Source organism: Drosophila mauritiana, chromosome 2L, assembly GCF_004382145.1.
Source record: "Drosophila mauritiana strain mau12 chromosome 2L, ASM438214v1, whole genome shotgun sequence".
Classification (NCBI taxonomy): Eukaryota; Metazoa; Arthropoda; class Insecta; order Diptera; family Drosophilidae; genus Drosophila; species Drosophila mauritiana.
Genome location: NC_046667.1, coordinates 13,158,199 through 13,179,363, shown reverse-complemented (window position 1 = coordinate 13,179,363; position 21,165 = coordinate 13,158,199). Strand labels below are relative to the sequence as shown.

The 21,165-nt window shown below is 41.7% G+C and overlaps 1 protein-coding gene across 6 annotated transcripts in view; it reads right to left on the bottom strand.

Annotated features, from left to right (window-relative positions):
* The window catches only part of LOC117150657 (serine-rich adhesin for platelets), a 73,757-nt gene that overhangs the window by 12,302 nt on the left and 40,290 nt on the right, over positions 1–21,165 (bottom strand). Inside the window, exons 1-2 of one of the 6 annotated variants that reach the window (XM_033317665.1) lie at positions 2,752–3,366; positions 1,027–1,086 (exon numbers count right to left, since the gene is read on the bottom strand). In XM_033317665.1, coding sequence (XP_033173556.1) covers positions 1,027–1,086; positions 2,752–2,895 — 204 coding nt within the window. In that variant the 5' untranslated portion in view covers positions 2,896–3,366. Of the gene's footprint in view, positions 1–1,026; positions 1,087–2,751; positions 3,367–15,809; positions 18,423–21,165 lie in introns of those variants that run through there. The other 5 variants (XM_033317673.1, XM_033317648.1, XM_033317657.1 and 2 more) reach the window with 5 other exon arrangements.

Below are 21,165 nucleotides of genomic sequence, written 5' to 3'. Positions count from 1 at the left end.
AATTGTTGAGATAATTGATAAAGAAGAGAATGAGAGCCTACAAAATGTATTCTATATGTAAATTGAGTTCAATTGGCGGTTGGCAAACTTGTTGAGTTTCGCCACTGATTTATGCTAATTACTTCGGCGATAGTAAGTTAATTAAAACGCTCTAATTTTACAAGAGCCACTTATTATGCAATTTATGGTATTTGTCATATATGGCGCCCAACGTGGGGCCCAAAGTTACTCAAGTCTGGCGCCCAACGTGATACCTTAAATAAGTGGTATTAAAGCTCAAGTTATTTCATTTCGTAGACACTCATTCTCCGCCTAGGCATGTATATTTGATGTGGATGGGCACTCAGTTCACACGATTGCTCAAGCTTAACTGGCAGTTCTTGCAGTATAGTCGCTGGGTCCTTACACAAAACGACATGGAGGGGTCGTTCAAATCAAAGCAATGAAAATGCTTGTAAATATTCAATGCAATTCTGTTGGTCGAAACCGTTTTTCTCGCTAGCCCTGCTTTGCAGTTAATAAAATATTTAAAATATTTTATTGGCTTCGGCATAATGCTCAAACACACACCAATGGCAGACCAAGAAAAATATTTTTAATATTTCATGTGCAAATGCGTATTGGGCTTAGTACGAAACGCAATGAACTTAAGCGAAAAAAATTGAAATAAAAAATGAAACAAAATTGGCATACAAAAGGAGCGAAGAACAGACAGATAGTGGATAGAGGGTTAGGTATGTTGGGAGAAGAGAGGACATCAAATGCAAAGCAAAGTGAATTATTTACAAGCATTTTCATTGTACTTTCAAATTACAACCAACTGCAAGACGGTAACGTAAGCGGCACAACGCAATTGCATAGAGGCAATCACGCAGGTGATCATTACGTTACACATATACAAAGAAACACGTGGGACACTTGCACGTGATGAACGAACGATAGAACGGAAATAAAACGTTTGCTTCCATACTTTTCGGTATGCAAATGAGTGTTTTCTTTTTTCAAAATGGATGCTTTGGCACTTACTTCCGGCGGTGGCGGAGGCGGCTGCGGCGGCGCCGGGGGCGTGGTCACGTATGTGTTTTTCTAGTTACGCAATTGGATTACATCGAGATTGGCGAAAGTTAAAAATCAAAAATGTAAGATTCAAGATACATAATTTGTGTGATGTGTTTTACGTGAAACTTATGCAAATATCGGTAGGCGAAATTTACAGAGTGAAAGAATAGTAGTTTCGAGTAGAATGAGTGAAACAAGAGGTGGTGGAAAATTGTTTGTCTTAGTGCGTGTTTAGCAAAATAAAATGTACAATTTCAATGATTCGTGGATCCAGAGAAACTCAACGGATCCATGAAACCATCTTTCAAAACTAAACTATAATCAGTATAGTTGTTTTTAAATAATGGCATAAGTGTGTTTCAAATTAAAAATTAGTTGATGTGCTTTATATTTGTTATGTAGGTAATTTGTATTTGATATTTCATAGCTCGTTTTTGGTTTTAGTTTATCTGAGTTAGGTTTAGTGAAGAATAGTTAGAAGCACTTGCTTTGGATACTGTTGAGTACTACTCGACTAGTTAATAGGGTGCAGCGTGTGAGTGGGGGGAGCGCACTAGATATGTCTGATCTGTTAGTGGTTTTGTGGGTGAAGAACTACACACGTCTTTGATTATACTGACTTTTATTTATACGTTACATAGAGTTTAAGCAAGTGCAAGTAGGCGAAAGTGGTTGAGATTGCTTTGGGTGATCAGGGGTTCTCTGTTGGGTTGGTGGGGTGGGTTGGAGTGGGGTGTTATTGGCTTGAAGGCGGGGTCTGTGCAATGTTTCAACTACAGTTGAAGCTAAGTGAGGGACTGGGTGACAGACAGATAGTTATTGGTTTATAGAAAGTTACACTTAGTGGGATAGAGACAGAAGGGTTAGGCAGAGAGCTAGACAAAGAGAGAGATAGTTGGATAGCTATAGAGAGAGATAGAGTTAGAGAGTTGAGCAAAAGCACTAATAGTTTGCTGAGAATTGAATAAAGGTGGTTAAGCTAGTTGTACAGCGCATTTAGTTGTTGGCTGGCAGAGCTCTTAGACTTGAAATATATAGTATCTATGGATATATCGTATATTATAAAATTGTCTACTGAGTTAACAGTTAATTCAAGACTCGTTCAAAAGCGGCTCTACGTTCTAGAATCGGGTATAGTTGGGCACACACTAAGTTAATTCCAAGATGAAGTAAATAGTTGGAGAAAAAGTTGAATTCTATTTGGTTAACCTAGCATAGAGTTGCCACACTACTTAAGAAAAAAGTATGCTCTGATGGTAGGAAACTCTGGGGTGTTTCTGAACTCAAAATAGATATTGTGTCTTGGGCTCGAAACTTGGGAGGCTCGAATAGAGAAGGGGACGGGTAGATAAAGATAGATAGTTGGGGAGAGAGAAGTACAGATCAGAAAGATAGTCAGATAGTCAGATAGCTTGGGTTAGTATTGGGTGGAGGTTTTCGGTATGGATAGGGGCTGGAAATTAGAATTTCTTTAAAGCTGATGATTTTCATTTGACGACTTTTAAGAAACTTGCGCTCTTCGATTTAGGTTTGGGTTCTTAGAGGGTCAAAGATTATATTTTCGCTTTACTGAACTTGTTTTTGTTTTACTTTAAGGGCTCTTCAGTTCAGAAGTGGACAGAGATATAGAGAGATTCATAGAATGTGGTTTAAATTTAATTAGGTATTTTGTTTGGTATTTTATATTATTACCCATGACTCAGGTGGATAACGAGGAAATGGAGCTATTTCTTTAGTTGCTACATTACTAGGCAACTCAAGTCTTCCACCTAATTTTCGTAGCTTTCTTCTTCTCGCCACCCGAGATTTCGATCTTAGCATCAATGCGGCCTGCATCTTGGTGTTGTTTTTTTGTTCTTTTGGTTAACGGTTAAAGTTCTTAGTTCTTGTATTTATGTTATACACGTCAGTTGTCCGTTGTACAACGGTGCGTATGCGTCACGTCAGTGATTGCGTATCCGTTGGGGTTGCGTTCACAGTTCGAAATCAATGGGATGACACAGAATACAGGTTTAGGAGCTTAATAACGTCCAAAACTAAATGTCACGAAGTCCGCGCGTTACGTCGATCGTGAGGGCAGCATCCAAAAAAGGCGTGCTTTCAGTCCGATTACGGTTACTTTCTCAACTTTCTCAACAACTACGAGAACGTACTGATAGGCACAAAGAGGAGGAGTATAGAAATAGAAGCAAAGAGTAATATTTATGTTAATTCTTGTATCTGGTTTTTTCAAAACAGATCCCTATGTGTAGTGCTGTAGTTCTTGTGGTGGTTGTTTTTTTGGGGGGTTCTTCTGTAGCTGTGGCGTTTGAAAAACTGCGTCAGCCTCGAAGTCGAAGGGCTGGCGCAGTTGAGTGGCGGGCTGAGGATGGGCTGCGTTGATCGCCAGTGGTCGGCTGCTTTTCTAGCTCCGTTAAGTCGTTCTTGTTGGTTGGTTGGTGTTGCTGTTGTTGCTGTTGCACTGTGTGTTTCGTATAGGCTGTGTTTTTTTCCAGCGGTGATGCTTCTGACTGCGCCGGCGACTCGTCCTGCGACGCTCCTGCGGCGAATCCTGGATCATAAACGGCGTGAAGTACGGGAATCGGATTATCGGATGTGGACTCGACTGTGGTTATGTCGTTACGTAGCGCGGCGTAACGCAACGCCTGGGCTTTTGCTACGTAGCGTTCACGTCACGCGGCTTTGTGTTCGTAGGAGATTTCATTTTCGTTTGGATTTTGGCATTGAAAGCTATAAACATTTATTTATATCTATGAATTGACCGTTTTCGTTAGCGCAGCGTTAACGTAGGCGCACTGCGTTTAGAATGTAATTGATTGCTCGACTTAGTCTATGCATTATCTAATTTAATCAATTTGAATTGTAATTTTCCTTGTTGCACGTAGAAAAGTCTTTGAGTTTAGTTGTAAGTTGATCAACTTATTCCTTTGGTTTTAGTTTCAATTGTCGGCTTAGGCTAGTAATTAACGTTAGTGACTACGAAGTTGAGTTTTAGAGTTAATTTCGTTTAGGCTACAATGAGAGAAGGCAATGTCGTTGTCGAATTTTATTGTTGAAGTAACTCTTATTGGTTGTTCAATATATATTATTTCGGTTCGATCACATTTGGTGCAGTTAATTTAAGTTTTTAGTAAGTAGAAAAAATATTTAAAGCTTTCTCGTTATTTTTTGTTTTTCCTGTTCGTTTGCTTTAGCACTAAATGTCATTATTGCTAGCTATATAAAAGTCAAGCCCATTTTGATTTATCGTTCTGTGTTGCTGCTGTTGCCATTTTCCGAGGCATAATTAACGTTGTTTTGGTTTATACTAAAAGTGTCTTTATTTATATTTTATTAGTTGATCATATCACATTTGTTGCAGTTTTCCAATTCATGGCGTTCGGTTGTTTGACTCAATTTTATTTTGCATATGAATGCTTTATTTGTGTTCTTTGCTGCGGCTCCATTTAAAATTTTCTGTTGAATGAATAAATAACTTTTGGTTTCAATTATGAGTTGGATTAAGTTGGCGGCTTGATTACTGTGTGCATTGTTAAGGCTTTAAATCAATGGCCGAAATGTTAAACATTGTACGTTGTTATGAATAATATTTACTTTTTACTTTTGTACTGTAATCGTTTATTTATTATGGATTGATATATTCATGCTGGAAAACTGAATGTTGAATGCCATGGTTGATCTTTTTATAAATTTAATTTGGTAAAGTAGCTTTTTGTGTTGAGTATTCATATTAAGTTATCGATTGATGTCCATGAATATAAACGAGAATCCGTTTGCAAACAATGGAGCCCGTGTCAATAAACCAAATTATTCATTTATGAAGATAGCTCCACTTGAACGCACCCAATGCACTCTGGCACATATTCGACTTGAATCGATTTCATTGCCATTGCCCCTCGTGAATGAAATGCTAAGACATGTCGAGTGCAAAGTTTCCAGGCCGTTGCAAATCACTTGCAAAAATCTGGTGAGTAATGCAAACATGGAAAATATTTATGGCATATAAGCATGTAGCTGCCCTGCAATGCCATAATTCAAATGGCAACTGTGAGATGAGAAAAGAAACGGAAGGCCGTGGAAAAGTTACGCCAGCTTCGAGCTGCAACTGCTGCAACTGGAATTCATATGCAAATCCTGCAGCGGAGGCACTGCCTCACCAGGGATGCCTTCCTTTGTTGGCCAAGTGGAGCAGCGACCTAAGCAAAACTGGCAACTGCGAGCCGAAAATTTCAATAATTCAACAGCGCAAAGCGGAAAAAGTCACTCGTTGAACGATGCAGATGAAATTTTAATGAAATACAGATTCATGCAAAAGCCACACACGCTCTCAAACGCAGACACCCATTTGCACAGCCCTTCATACAGCAGAGTTCAAGAAACTAGCGGCAATAATACAAAAGCATATATCCTGCTGAGGTTTCGAGATTTTGATTTATATATACGTAGTTAAATATATTATATATTTATATTTAATATATTTAAGTATTGTTTATAATGTTAGGCTAACGAATTTAGAGCTGCTGTTCTTTATTATAGATTTAATCGCATTGTCAGTGCTTACACTGAAGAATTCGCGTTCTTCTATGTGTAGATTGAGAACATTTTTTCGTAGATCCGAGGTAGATTTTAACTTTTATAAGTGCATATATTGTGATGACCTTTGCTGTGCTGGCATACAATGCAGACTCGTGGTCGTTAATGGAGAAAAACATGACACAGGCGCAGCTGACATAACAAAAGCTGGCTGGCTGACTCCGACTGACTGGATGCAACGCCTAAAAGATTGCTACATTTTCGCAATTAAACACAGACGCAGCACACACACACACACGCGCAGCATTGGAATGTGTGCGTGTTGTGTCCGTGTGTGTGCGTTTCGCTACACATGTTGCTATTTGGCAGCTAGTCGCCAACAGGGGCAGCAACAATGTCATGCTGACAACATAAGCGCATAAAAAGTATACTATGAAAATTAATTTGTGCACCATGATTTCGCCATGTAGCCAGGCTAAAGGCACAGAAGTGGGTTGGGCAAGGATAATGGGTTTCGGAAGAGTGGAAATAATATATGACGCTTTACTGTAAATTTCATTAACACTGAATTGCCCTATTCTTTTGTGAGGAATTGTCTGCTGGGTGCCATGCATTTTATGGCCAATTGTGTCGAGTGCATTATGGGAAAATTTATACAGCTCTACGGATACGCTATGCTCTTGATGGATATTTAAGAGATTTATCCCAAGGGCACTTCAATTTCATCAGCTCCCCCCAAATGATAGATGGTCGATAATAGTTTAACCTTATACTTTCAATTATAAAATGTCATCAATCACTCGCCCCAGGCAATGTAATTATTGTAAACGACTGCTGTAATACAGCTTAAACTCTTACCGTACAAAACCATTACAAGAAATAATGTTTTGCGAAAATGAAAAACCTAAATTAAATCAAAATGAGGTACAAGATATTACCCGCAAGCTTTACCTTTAACCTTTACTCGTGGCCACTTTGCGGGCTATTATAAAACATTATAGTGTTTTGAACTTATGCAAATTCAACTTTCACATTTCGACGGCAGTAAAAAATGCAGCTAAACCCCGGAAATCAATATGCTGGCAAACAGGAGGCACGAATGTGGCCCATAAAACCGCAGCCAAGTAGCCAACCAAAATCGACTGTTGCTCAATTGCAACTCTAGTGAGTGCATATATCTCGGGTTAATTAATGTGAATGCCGACATCCCGTGGCTGGCGAATTTTTGGCACAACGCCCCCCGACTTGTTCACCTGGTGTTCACCTGGTGCTCACCTGTCTCGGGCACTCGACGGTCGCCTTGTCTGCAGGTAATTAAAGGCGTGCGAGGCGCCCCTCGATGAGGAATTTGCATATGCCACAATGCCGTGAGAAATGGCAACTGTCCTCGTTGCGAGTCATGTTATTTGATTGTTGACAGCCATTGAGGCGACCGAATGTGTGAGTGAGTGTGTTGTCTGCTATTTGCTGTTTGCTCCAAATTGGCTGGCAAATTTGCCCTGGCCAACCGCTAACCGGTGTTAATTGAGCATAAGTTATTGAGCTGTTTCGATGCGGGAGCAGGCTTAATGGACTCCAAATTTGTGGCAATGTAGCTTATTATAATTTAAACAAAAAATTGCATAATAAACATATTGTATACGAAAAATCAAGCTTAAGAATCGCAGTCGTTTCGAGTTGAAAAATTGTCGCAGATATAAGCAGGAATAATGGATATTGTGGTTGTCACAGATATCACTTATGTTTCGATATCAATTTTCAAGATGTCTGTTAAGTGCACAGAGTTTTTACTTAATTATAAGCGAGTTAAATATTGGACCATTTGTATTGCAGCTAAACGAATGCAAATCGATGTATTTATATCATGAAGCTCAATTCTTCATAAAGCCATTTTCCCATTTTGGTGAGGCAAATAAATACCCCTCTGGGACCATGAAGCTGCCCCAGCAATTTTGGAGCTGTGTGCAGTGTGCAGAATAATTTGTGTCTTTTTAAATGATTTTTATTGTCGATGGCAGCGGCAACAATCAACAACAACGCTGTCCAAACTTCGAAGATAAATGTTGGCGAATGGGGATGAGCAAACAGAGAAAAAAGCATCGAGCCAAAATCGAAAATTAATTTAAATGCGGCTTTGTAATAAACGAGAAGGGTTTCTTGCTCGTGTGTGTGTGTGTGTTTGATGTGAATGAATTATGCAACAATAATTCAATGAAGCCGCCGCAAAGTATCCAATAAACAAGGAGCTGTCGTTGGTTTGGTCAGATCCTTCTTATACCCATTACTCGTAGCGTAAAGGGTATGCCCTATGAACGGCGAGATATCCAGGTTCAATTTTCATATTGTTTAAAATTTAAAAAGTTATTTCAAAAGATGTGTGAAACTAAAACTAACCGCCGCTAGGTGGAGCCCGCGTGCAAACCCAAGAGCATTTGCTCTGTCACTTCGAAATCTTAATTTTCCTTCCACTTTCTCTAACTGACGGGTATCCAATAGTCGAGCCAGTCGACCATAACGTTCTCTCTTTTTCATTTTGTGCACAGGCATGATTACCACTTTATTTGCGAGATGGCTTTTTTCGAAAGCGAAATAGACGCTCTGTGCGATGCACCATCGCTCGAATACATATTCTGTGTTTGAAATAGTTTAAGCAAGTAGTTTTACACTATGAGCCAAAACGACACTCGAGTTCAGCGACAACGCGAGCAAGACGACCGCCGGCTCTCATTGCAACGAAACAACGCGTACTTCTCTTACGTCTCCGCGACTTCTGCAAACAGCGAGCGGTCAATCACCCCTAACCCGACAAGTTTACCATTGCCAACAACTCAAGAAAGAGCGCGTTCTTGCTCTCCCTCACTACTGTCACAAAACCCCCAATCTCCAAACACTTGCGAAATTTCTTTACGCTTACCTACGGTGACTAGTACTGTGACAACAACAACCACTGCAACTGCAATCACAACAACAACTGGAACGGTATCGTCAGCTCGCTCAATTTCGTCGACGCAAGCATTTGCTCCTACTGAACCAGCGATCAAAACAAAAACACAACTTAAGGGTTCTGCTGCGCTACCAGCAAGCCAAAACGTAAACAAGAATGCCGGGTCCACCATACAGACTGGAATGGATCGCTACATAACAATAAAAAGAAAACTCAGCCCTCAAAATTACAAAAGCCAACAAACAGAAAACAAACCAAAAATTTCACGCGACAATGCTAACATGCTCACTAACAAAACGCCAGAAAACACCAACAGATTTGAGCTGCTGGCAAATTCTACTGATGAAAGTATACAACCGGCAAAGTCACCTAAGAAGGTCAAGCCTCCTCCAATATACATTCGCGAAAAAAGCTCAAGTGCACTAGTGAACAAAATTGCCACACTTATAGGAGAAAACTCATTTTATGTAATACCCTTAAGAAAAGGGAACATAAATGAAACAAAGGTTCAAACTGAAACCGAGGATAGCCATCGTCTACTAACCAAATTCTTGGATGAAGCAGGAAAAAAACTTTTATACGTACCAACTAAAAAGCGCAAAGGGCCTACAGGTTGTTCTCAAAGGGATTGAGGCAACTGTTTCGACCACTGAAATCGTAGAAGCGCTCAAGGAAAAGAACTTTAGTGCGAAAATGGTCATGAACATTTTAAACAAAAATAAGGAACCACAACCAATGTTCAAAATCGAGTTGGAGCCAGAACGCCAGACACTGAAAAAAAATGAAGTTCATCCAATCTACAAGTTACAGCTCCTACTGCACCGGCGTATCACAGTGGAAGAGCCACACAAGCGCAATCGCCCAGTGCAGTGCACTAACTGCCAAGAATATGGCCACACTAAGGCGTACTGTACGCTGAAATCTATTTGCGTAGTCTGTAGTGAAGCTCATAGCACAGCGAACTGCCATAAGAACAAGGAAGACATCTCTGTTAAAATGTGCAGCAACTGCGGTGAAAGTCACACAGCGAACTGGCGTGGCTGTGTAGTATACAAGGAACTAAAGAACCGCCTTAACAAACGCGGAGAATCAATACGCGCTCAGACCACCCACATCGCTCACACCCCGCCACAATCGGGCCCGTCCTACACTGCACCCCCCCCTACACATCGTACCAGTCCTAGCATTTCCTTCGCTAGTGCCTTAAAATCGGGAATTAAATCCGTGAATCCGATAACACAAAAGTCGACTTCTACTCGGGAAGAACAGAAAATAACTACCTCGAACGAACAAACGCAGCATATATCAACTGGCATTGAAACGATGATGATCTCACTCCAGCAAACCCTAAAAGAGTTTATGACATTCATGCAAACCACAATGCAAGAGCTTATGCGAAACCAAAATATGCTGATACAGCATCTTCTGTCATTCAAATCAATATAATGTCTCCACTTCAAATATCTATGTGGAACGCGAATGGCGTTTCACGGCATAAAAACGAACTTGCCCAGTTCTTATCCGATAAAAATATTGACGTCATGCTCCTCTCCGAGACACATCTAACAGACAAGCACAACTTCCATATCCCAGGATACTTATTCTACGCCACAAACCATCCGGACGGCAAAGCCCATGGGGGCACTGGTATACTTATCAGAGGTCGCATCAAACACCACCTTTATAACAGAACTGAAATGGACTACCTGCAATCCACTTCCATAAGCATGCAATCCAGCAGCGGCCCCGTCACTCTGGCCGCAGTCTACTGCCCACCTCGTTTTGTAGTTTCTGAGGACCAATTCACGGAATTTTTCAACTCACTCGGTGAGCGATTCATAGCGGCCGGTGACTACAATGCCAAGCATACGCACTGGGGATCACGTCTTCTGACCCCAAAGGGCAAACAACTTTATAACGCGCTCATTAAGCCGCGAAACAAGCTCGATCATGTGACTCCGGGTAGGCCTACATACTGGCCAGCAGATCCAAATAAGCTACCGGATCTCATTGACTTCGCAATAACAAGAAAGATTCCAAGAAATAATATTACGGCCGAGTCACTTGCAGAACTATCATCTGATCACTCTCCAGTTCTACTTACTCTCTGGCACCGACCACATATAACTGAGCGGCCCTACAGGCTGACAGGCAACAGGACCAACTGGGCAAGGTACGCGAAATATGTTTGTACTCACATGGAACCGACTCAAACAGTATTCACCGACGAGGATGTTGATCGCCTGGTCAAATCGATAGAGGAAACACTTGTTGCTGCAGCCAAGGCCTCTACACCTCCAGACACACACAAAATGACAAACCATAGCAAGACAAATCGTGAAATCGAACAGCTAGTACTCGAAAAACGAAGACTAAGAAGAGAATGGCAGAATCATAGATCCCCAACGGCTAAGGAACATCTAAAAATAGCAACACGTAAACTAACCAGGGCACTTAAGCTTGAGGAAGCCAACGCTCAGCATCTATATATCAAACAACTATCGCCCACCAGTAAAAGGAACCCTTTGTGGAAAGCACACAAAAGCATACAGCCACCGGCAGAAACAGTCGTTCCACTGCGAGGTCCCTCTGGAAGCTGGATACGCAGCGACGAAGATAGAGCTAATGCGTTCGCCGATCACCTTCAGAAAGTATTCCAACCAAATCCTGCTAGCAACTCATTTGTACTCCCTGTAGTAACTAAAAGCTTGCCCCCTATAAATCCAGTTACATTCAGCCAAAGTGAGATAGCATCTATCATAAAAGGTCTTAATCCCAAAAAATCACCTGGACATGACTTGGTGGCACCAAAAATGATCATAGAACTCCCACCGTGTGCGGTTCTGACCTTATGCCATCTCTTCAACGCTATTACGAAACTTGGATACTATCCCCAAAGGTGGAAAAAGGCGGTTATAGTAATGATTCCCAAGCCAGGCAAAGACAAAACGCAACCCTCATCCTACAGACCAATCAGTCTCCTAACGTGTCTCTCGAAACTGTTTGAAAAGGCATTTTTAAATCAACTAACTCCCTACTTAAGAAGGCGAAATACAATACCATCGCATCAGTTTGGCTTTCGCAAAAATCACGGAACGATCGAACAGGTCAATCGCATCACAAACGAAATTCGTACCGCTTTTGAGCACCGGGAATACTGTTCAGCTATATTCTTAGATGTTGCACAAGCATTTGACCGAGTCTGGCTGGAAGGACTAATGTACAAGATAACAAAACTGCTTCCCCAGAACACGCACAAAGTGTTCGAATCGTATCTCTTCAAAAGAGTGTTCTCAACCAGGTGTAACAGTTCAACTTCACACGACCGCGTTATCAATGCTGGAGTCCCCCAAGGTAGTGTACTGGGCCCCGTTCTTTACACCCTATTCACAGCAGACATGCCTACGAACTATCAGCTCACAACCTCTACGTTTGCTGACGATACCGCAATACTTAGCCGATCTAGATGCCCAGCAAAGGCAACAGAGCAACTTGCCTGCCATCTTAAAATAGTGGAAAGATGGTTTGCGGACTGGCGCATTAAGATAAACGAGACCAAAAGCAGACATGTAACCTTCACACTGAACAGACAAACCTGCCCACCCTGTACCCTGAACAATACACTTATCCCACAAGCAGACGTTGTAACATATCTCGGCGTTCACCTAGATAGACGCCTCACCTGGCGGCGACATATAGAATCTAAGAGGACTCATATGAAGCTTAAAGCAGCCAATCTTCACTGGCTTATTAACTACAACTCTCCCCTTAGTCTGGAATACAAAGTACTCCTCTACAATACCGTGCTGAAACCCATCTGGACATACGGCTGTGAACTATGGGGAAACGCTTCAAAAACCAACATTGAAATCATACAGCGAGCTCAGTCCACGATTCTGCGAACTATCACTGGGGCACCATGGTACCTACGCAGCGAAAGCATCCATAGAGACCTCCATATAAACCTTGTCAATGAGGAAATTCAGTTGAAAAAAAGTAAACATCAAGCAAAGCTCGCCGCACACGAAAATCCTCTCGCGAAGTCGCTTACGCGAGTCTACAGTCAGAGCCGACTGAAGCGCAAAGATTCTCCAGCCCAGCAAAGAAATCCTAGGGCCGTCTCTAACTAATACAATTACTTCATACTGTAATTAATATAAGTTATATAATAAGATTTGAATAATTATTGTTAGTCTCACAAAAAGGGAAGATCCAATAAATAACGCAATAAGTTTAAAAAAAAATAAAAAAAAAAAAAAATTTGCGAGATGGCTTTTGGGTAAGTCGGCATGGAGTGGCGAATGAGGCTGTGCACTGGCAATATGTCAGTTACAATTACGAGAACTGGCCAAGACCGACGTGCCTGACAAACAATTACCAGAGACCGCCGAGAATTGCGAAAAATGGGCCACCAGGATGTCCCTGCATTGATATAGAGTGGCCAGAATGGGAAGATGGCGCCGGATCTGGGCGACAGTTTGAGTAATTATTGAGGCTGCATTCTGAGGCAGCAACAGTCCCCAGTGTCGCACTTTCTTCTTTTTTTTTTTGGCAGACATCTCGTGTAATTGGAAATTAAATTACGAGCACGACGAACGACTTCTCCGTAAATCAAGGCATTTTGTTCGCTTGAGCGTAAGCGATTTGATTCATCAAACTGAAATAATCACCATCGAACGGCCTCGACTTGCTGATTGCAGCATACTGCTGATTCGAAAGCCGTCTAATAGTCTGTCCTTGACATGGATTTTCAATTAACATGATTGTTATCTAAGCTTGATAGTTGAGCAATCTAAATTGGAATAGCATTGAAAATCTGAAATGGATGCCAAAGGCACAATTACTTGGAAAAATGTGTATGCACCTATAGATACTAGATACTTGCTTGAATTAGTTACTGATTTCTGGTAGTAAATCCGTTCTAACAACCGTTTGCAGTGTGCAATTAATGCTAATGCAGTTATTTATCTCAATGTCACCATTTTGTTTATTCATAAATTCAAGGCACCCGCCCCCCGTGAAAATCCCAGCGAACCGTGCTACCGTTTATTTTCACCTTTATTACAAGTCTCTTGCCCATTTTCATTTTACACTTTTCCCGGGGACGTGGAAAGCGGCGACGTGGGCGGGTGGAACAAATGGCGATGATGATATTTTTTCGCATTTCTGACGTCCGCCATTTTGCCGCGTACTTTTTTCCCTATTTTCCAGCTAATTTACTAGCTGTTGTTTTTGTGCACGAGGCGCTCAGGAATGCATACATACACACACACACATACACACACACGCGCGCGGAAACGCATACATAGGAGCCATAGGAAAATCCATGTCTCTCTTAGCGATTCGAGTGGCAGAAAAGGAGACTCGAAATGACGCTGGCGTGGGTCCCTGGGAATATAATAAATTTCAGCGGCCGCCAGTCGCTTTTCTGTTTACTTTCTTCGCTTTTTGCACTTTCTCTTTGGCACTTTACATTTTTTTTGTACACCCAGTTTTTGGCGAGAACGCAGACGACTTATTGTGGATGTGCACTGGCACTAAATCCCCAGATGTACGATCATCACACGAAACTACCTCTTATGACAGAAATGCCTTTTATGGGTCTACTTGGTTTTTTAAATATGTCTAAGGACATAATCTTAAGTGTATTTATGTATGTCCATAACATTTTTGTTACCTAGAATACAAGTGAATTTTTAAAGCTAATTTTAAACACTAAAGTGTAAGACTTTAGAGTCCCAAAGATAGCTAGGTATATATACGAAGAGTTCCTAAATGCAAATTTACAAATGTGTTTGAGTTCTATTAATGAAAATAGCTTTCCATCAGCTAATGGGTATGCTTGTGTCGATTCAGTGGAATCTATTTGTTTTGTTGAAATAGTTTTATTCGCCTAGAACGGCGCATCCGCCTTCAAAACGGTTCTTACAGAGATTTCTTTTGTGCGCACGTTTTGTTTAATTTGCGCAAGTTTAGAGCTTTATTCCCCATAAAGAAGTATCCATATATAATGTATATATATATAGTTGAATCGCTGCCTATGCAACTCAAATAATAGCGCAGTGCTGAGTTTTTTAATTTACCACTCATGCACTCATCCAGGACTCAACATTAAGTGAGTTGTGATCCAGGAACTTTAAGGACGAAACTTAAAGTCGCGTTGGCGGCCACCCTGCACTTTTATGGCACACATTCAGTGTTGCCATTAGCCTTTTACACAACATTTGGCAAGTGGCGCCACACGGAGGAGGTGACCTGGCTGGGAAGCTGGGTGGAAAGAGGGGGCCGAAGTGGGTGGATGGAGCCTGCCAAAGCATTTTTTCTCCTAAGTCGGGCAGGTTGCATTATCAGGCCGATACAAAGGCACATTATGCGCTTCCGATTCTGGGATTGTTGTTATGCATGCACTTGCAGTCGTCGTTTTTAGCATTTGCCTTGTCGATGCCGCCGTTATGGCATCGCCTCAAAAATGGGGCTAGTCGAGAGGAAAGCTGCACGGACACACCAAACCGGTTGACTCCTGCCAAAAACTGCTTGTCCTTATTATAAATGCCATACATGCACAAAACAGCGTGGGTGTGGGATGTCAGAGCTGCTTGCACAGCCTCGATTGAATATTTCTAAGTTTCTTAGTGTATATTTATGATAACTTCATTGAAAATGCATCCTGCTGATAATGTGTATGTGATAGAATCAGTGGTGATACCTCAGGGGAATGTGGATTTCCCATCCCATAACTCAGTAGCATCCCGAAAACTTATAAATTTTATCACATAAATTATTTGCTCAGCATTTAACAGATTATTGGTTTCGTTTTCAGTTTAAATATATGATATTAAATCTTGATTGAAGTGTTAAGCACCATTAAGATATGGTTTATAAATCAAATGAATACTTCCACCTAAAAGCATTTCACACTTCCACAATGTTTCATTAATATTCAAATAAAACTGTAGCCCCAATAGAAGTTTATATTTTATCTAATTATCATACAAAACCAATCCCCTTTTTAAAGATACTTTTACTCCCTATTGAAAAATACATTGCTAAAGCATAAGATACGTATGTTAACCATTGAACATAAATTTAGGAGAACACTCAGAGAAAACTAACACTCAAACAAGGATAATAGAATTATTCAGCATGCACAAGACATATAAGCTGGCGCATAGCAAAATCGGGGAATAGGAATCATAGATATATAGGGATATAGATATATCATAGATATAGATATCATTGGGATCAGGGTTGGCCAGGATGGGCCCGGAATTACCTCGAGGTGCTCGCACACGCAGATGCCCTCCTCGCAGTAGGCGCATATCTGCATCTTGCGCCCATTGACCCCCAATCCTTTGAAGATCAGCTGCGGTTCATCGGCGAGCAGTGGTTCGTACTGCGTCTGCTGGACTCCGGTGCTGAACTGCAGCTCCCTCAGTTGCCGCTTGAGACCACCGCCTGCACCACCAACACCACCACTGGCACCGCCAGTGTCCTGCTCGAAGGCGTCGCTCCTGCGCATCCTGTACACGCTGCACTTACGCTCCAGCTGACCCGGCGCCGGCGGATGCATTGGCTCATCCTCGTCGTCCAGCGTCTCATCGGCGGTCAGCGGCTGTCGTTCGGCGGAGGAGTCGAACAGCAGCTCCTCGGGCCCGGGACGCCGCAGCTTGGCCACGTGGCCGGGCGAGGCCATGGGCGTGGCCGGCGTTACAATGATGGCATCATGGTGGGGAACAAACATGGCGCCGGCACCAGCTAACTCTGCCTCCGCCTCGGCCGCCATTGCGGCTGCAGCGGCAGCGGATGTGCTGGCCAGCGGCGGAGACGTGGGCGTGGCTGTCTCCAACGAGGTCACTGTCGTTTTAACGCCGGCCACCGCCGATGGCGACACCGCCATCGCCTCCGCTTCCATGTGCGAGACCAGCGGCAGCGTGGCCGTTGCGGATTTGTGCAGCTGTCCGGCGGAGATGACCGGATGGAAGCCGGCACTGCTGCTGCTGCCGGAGTGCCGGTGCACCAGTTTCGGTGAGACGCGTCCGTGGGATGAGGCGAACTGCTGGTAGGGCGTCTGCCCATGATGACTAAGCGGAGCGGGTGCGGCGTGGGCGGGTCCATGGGAATGGGAGTGGGAGTGCGCGTAGGCGTGGCCATGCGAATGAGCGTGCGAGTGCATGCGCAGCTGCGACACCGACTGCGTGTCACCCTCCTCGATTGGCAGTAGTAGCTTCGATTGCGTCGTATAGGTGGCGCTGAGTTTCCGTCCATGCGGCTGCGGAGCACGCAGATAGTTCTGGGGCAGCTGATGGAACTGGCGCGACTGGCTGCGAGTGGGCGTGGATGCGCCCTCGGCGGCATGATCGGATGCCAATCCGGCCGCCTTCGGTGGATGCAGTTTCGCCTGGAGCTGTTGCGTCTTCTTCTGCTGGCGTTGGCGCTGCCGCGCCTGGCGCGAAGCCAGCGAGGCGCCACCAGCAGCTGCATACATCTTGATCGAGGGGAGGGACTACGGATTTGGATACGGTAACGGGTTTGGGTTTTGGGTTCGGGCTTGGGAAGCTTCACCTCTAGTTACACACTAAGTACAGGGGATTACATTCGGTTTTGGAGTGGTTTTGTCGACGGACCTAAGCTCAAGTTTAGTCTAAATAATTAATATTAAATATCTTTAATATCTTCCCTTCAATTGTTTTCCATTAACCGTTTCGCTTCAGCTTGAAAACTATACTGCTGTTGTATTTTTAGCGGTCTATCCTGAAATCGCCTAGCAATCTTATAAAGCGAGTGTGTAAAACGAATTTTAAAAAATTGTTAGCAAAAAGTGTTTCGATCTCGTTTGTCCCTGTAAAAACGACTGTTCAACCTTATCGCTTTGTATTTCTATTTCAGAATTATCCTTGCCCAATATATCTGGTGTGCTGTGGTGTTGTCCCGTTTGACATAAATGATTGTACTTTGGATTACTTGCTTAAGCTTTAACCGAACGTTTGTATGCCAGGCCTAAAATAAGTTGTCGTGAAACCATCGAAAGTAAATGTATGTGTATGTATCCGAAATGAAAATTGTACAAATGTTTAACTTAGGCTAGGGTTATCCGAAAGATATATGTTTTGTGCATATTCGCAGTGTTCAACTTTTTCGTCGTCTTGTTTGTATATAAAAAATATGTTTCAAAAAGTTTGTTCTTTGGTTTTCGGTGTCTATTAAAATATGTTTTACAAATAGTTCAATCTCTGCTTATAAACATTTAAAAAATATTCTATCTGCACAATCAAATTGCATACTTTTGGGCGTATTGTCTGGGTGTATCCATCGACATGTTTTAGTTGGAGCTGTGCTTGATTTCCTTGTGGGATTATGACCATTTAAACAAAGTATCTGGTTTAAATATATATATATATGTATGTGTTGCCTAAGTTGCGTTGTTTTCTATAAAATTTTCAATGCATATTTTGCCTTTCGCCTAGCTAATGTCCGTTTGGGGTATCAAAAAGCATCTAAATTCTAAACTCACACATATACATATATCATAATATTTTGTTTTTAATTTCTTTTGATCTTCTTATGTTATCCTGCAGCTCCTTGATTTCTTTGTTCTATACTGGGAAGTGAATTCTGCGGCAATTACTCCCTAGCTGGTTATCTTTTATTTTGAGACATGCACAACTGCTGCAAAAATACACCCATAGAGTAAATCAGCTAATCATCGTAACAATGCTACATTCTCCCACTTTTCTTCTCGCTTTCACTCGCTCATTGCACAGCATTATCTTAACTTAGATTCAGAGACGGATTTACTGCAAGGAACATGTGAATAACATATTATGCATAACCGGACTTATGACTAATCCATATGAATATACACAAATGTTACAATTTTAATGCTAAGCTGCAAAATGTATCCAAGTGTAGAGGGGTTAAACCAAATGTAAATATTAATATCTTTTATAAATAATGATCTAAACATCTGCGTTGCAAAGTTCTCAATGGCTTCACCTCAAAACTTAAACTTTAATAGTGTTAAATAGAGTAAAATGTCAATGCTAAAAGTCGTGTAAACAGATTTATCAGAAGAAATGTTGCAGTATTTTTTCATGCCCCCTAAACTTTCAACTCTTTGCAATCTCTTTTCAGCCATTTTATTCCACTTCATTAACATGTTCGTGCAATGAAAGTTCAAGTTTTTTGGGGCTAATATCAGACAAGCCAAAATGCCAGCTACATTTTGTGAGGGTTATAATATAGAAAAATATAAATTCTTTGCATCTTATAGCGTTGCAAGAAACACATGCATCATTTTCCATCGAAATTGCTGGTAAATGTTACTTGAAATATTTTTGGGCAATTAAAAATTACCGGAATTTCCTTCTCTCATGTTTTACAAATATTTTACCGTCTGCATGCTATTTTGGCGTAAACATGCAAATTAAAAATGGGAAACAACACACAAAAATGCAAAATAAGCGAGGCAGGCCATCGCCCGCTTTTTGCTATTCGTTTTTTTTCTCCAAAGGACATTTAACCTTAAACCATGGAAAAAAGGGATATGGGGGTTAGTAAAAATTCCATTTCAGGGCTGCAAGCACGTCCTTTCCCCCAACTTTCCCCTAATTTCATTTCCGCTGCCATTTCAAGACTTTTCACTTGCCAGTTTTATTTTTTTAATACACACAGCACCTTGGGCAACTAATTTCCTCGTGACCTGCGTAGTTTTCGTGCTAGCCAACTTCATTTGGTGGCGACAATGTTTTAGGCCCTCGAAAACACTTTGTTGGGCGTGTGTATGTGTTTATATAACAATTTGTACGGCTTTTGGCTCAGTTCGGCACGCACTCAGTGCTAATTAAAAGTCAGCACCGGCAACGCCCCAAAAAAAATAACATAAAATAGCAGGAAAAAAACTATAAGGCACATAAAAACCAACCATGCCAGCTGGCAGGTATATAGCGAATATATCGCGAATATATTTACAGTGTAGTTGAAAGTTGGCCCAAATGTGCTGACGCTGACGTGTTGCTTGGCTCTGCATTTTATTTTATTTTTGGCACAAACAAAATGGCAAGCAACGAGATACAACGATTTGAAACAAATAGGACACCAGATAGCAAACCAGTTTGTTTAAAAGCTTCTTTTTTCCACTACCTTTTAAGGCACCTATGTTTAAATTTAACTTTAGTATATTATTCCAATTAGTGCTCTCAAACACATTTATAATCGCAGCGGAATAATAAATTAGATACGTATAAAAATGTCCGTTTTCAATTCGTAAAATCTAAAAGGTCAAATTGGAGGCTTTTATTCAAAAAAAAAAATATATATATAATTGCTTTTAGTAGTGCAAAGAGCTTTCCAACCTGCAGAACCCAAAGCCAATTACACATTTTTTTTCTTGGCTAATTAACAAAATATACCCTGCCAGCATTTTAATTGCCAACCTATTTACATATTGACCATTTGTAACCAAAAAGGTCAACACACGCCTATTGTATGTATGTATGTACGTTGGTTGATTCAGCAAACTGGGCCAGGAAATATGAATTTAGATGACACCAATTAACGCTGCAGTATGAATGCCACTGTGAAAATCGATAGCAATGCAAAATTATAACAATCCCATGTCGTGGGCGTTATATGAGGAGATCAAGACCAAAAAAACTGCTAAATTATGCAAGTTGTTTAATTACAGTCTAATGGCATCCAACCGTTTGCCCATTTTGCCTATAATACCGAAATTGTTTTGCGGCCACAAAATCGCATATATGGTAGAGAAGCAAAAACGCCCACTGGATGACTCAACATGTGCTCGGTTACGCAAATAGAGGGAGTCGACTGCTGCCCCACAGGAGACATTGCATCAAAGGGCTGCCGTTCAGTGTCAGACAACGCGGCGTATGCGACATATCGCAAGGTGGTGGCCCAGCAGCCAAAAGGTAGAAGGCAGAAATGAACCTAAGCGAAGCACTGCGCTTTATTTATTCATCCTGCATGCATATGTAAAGAGCCGCTCAGAAATCCCACAGCCGCCACTTTTACAGTCAACAACATGACGAATATCATATACCCTTTCCTTTGCATTAAAAATAATACAAAATACAGCAATTTGTTATTCAAAACTTACGAACGGTTAGTAATATGTTATTAAGCGAATATATTAATAATTTTTTAAATATTTACAGAACAGTTCATGATAAATTTCACAGTGATGTGCAGCATGCGAGGACCAACAGGACTCCAGGAAGCAAAGGGACCTGCCAAAGGATTCCATCAGACCACACTCACTTGCACAGGGACACACAGAGATGGCAGCTGGGACACTGAAAGTTGTCTACGCAGCAGTGGCACGGATTCCCTGGTTAAGGGATGATGGGATGGAAACAGGGGGCGGGATGGCCAAAAAAAGGAAAAAGGTGTGGGCAACAGACTTTCACCACCGCCAACAAAGTTGGCTTTTGTGTGTGTCGCTGCCGAGCGAGCGGAACCGAGATTAAAATTAAAATTTAAATTTATTTTAAGCTGACTTCTGTGGCATGGCCAATGGTTTTGGATTGTTTCGCGTTTTATGGCTGCTTTGCCACGCCCATTTTGCGTTTATTTTTGGTCAGTGCCAACGTGTTTGCGCAGGATAATTACTG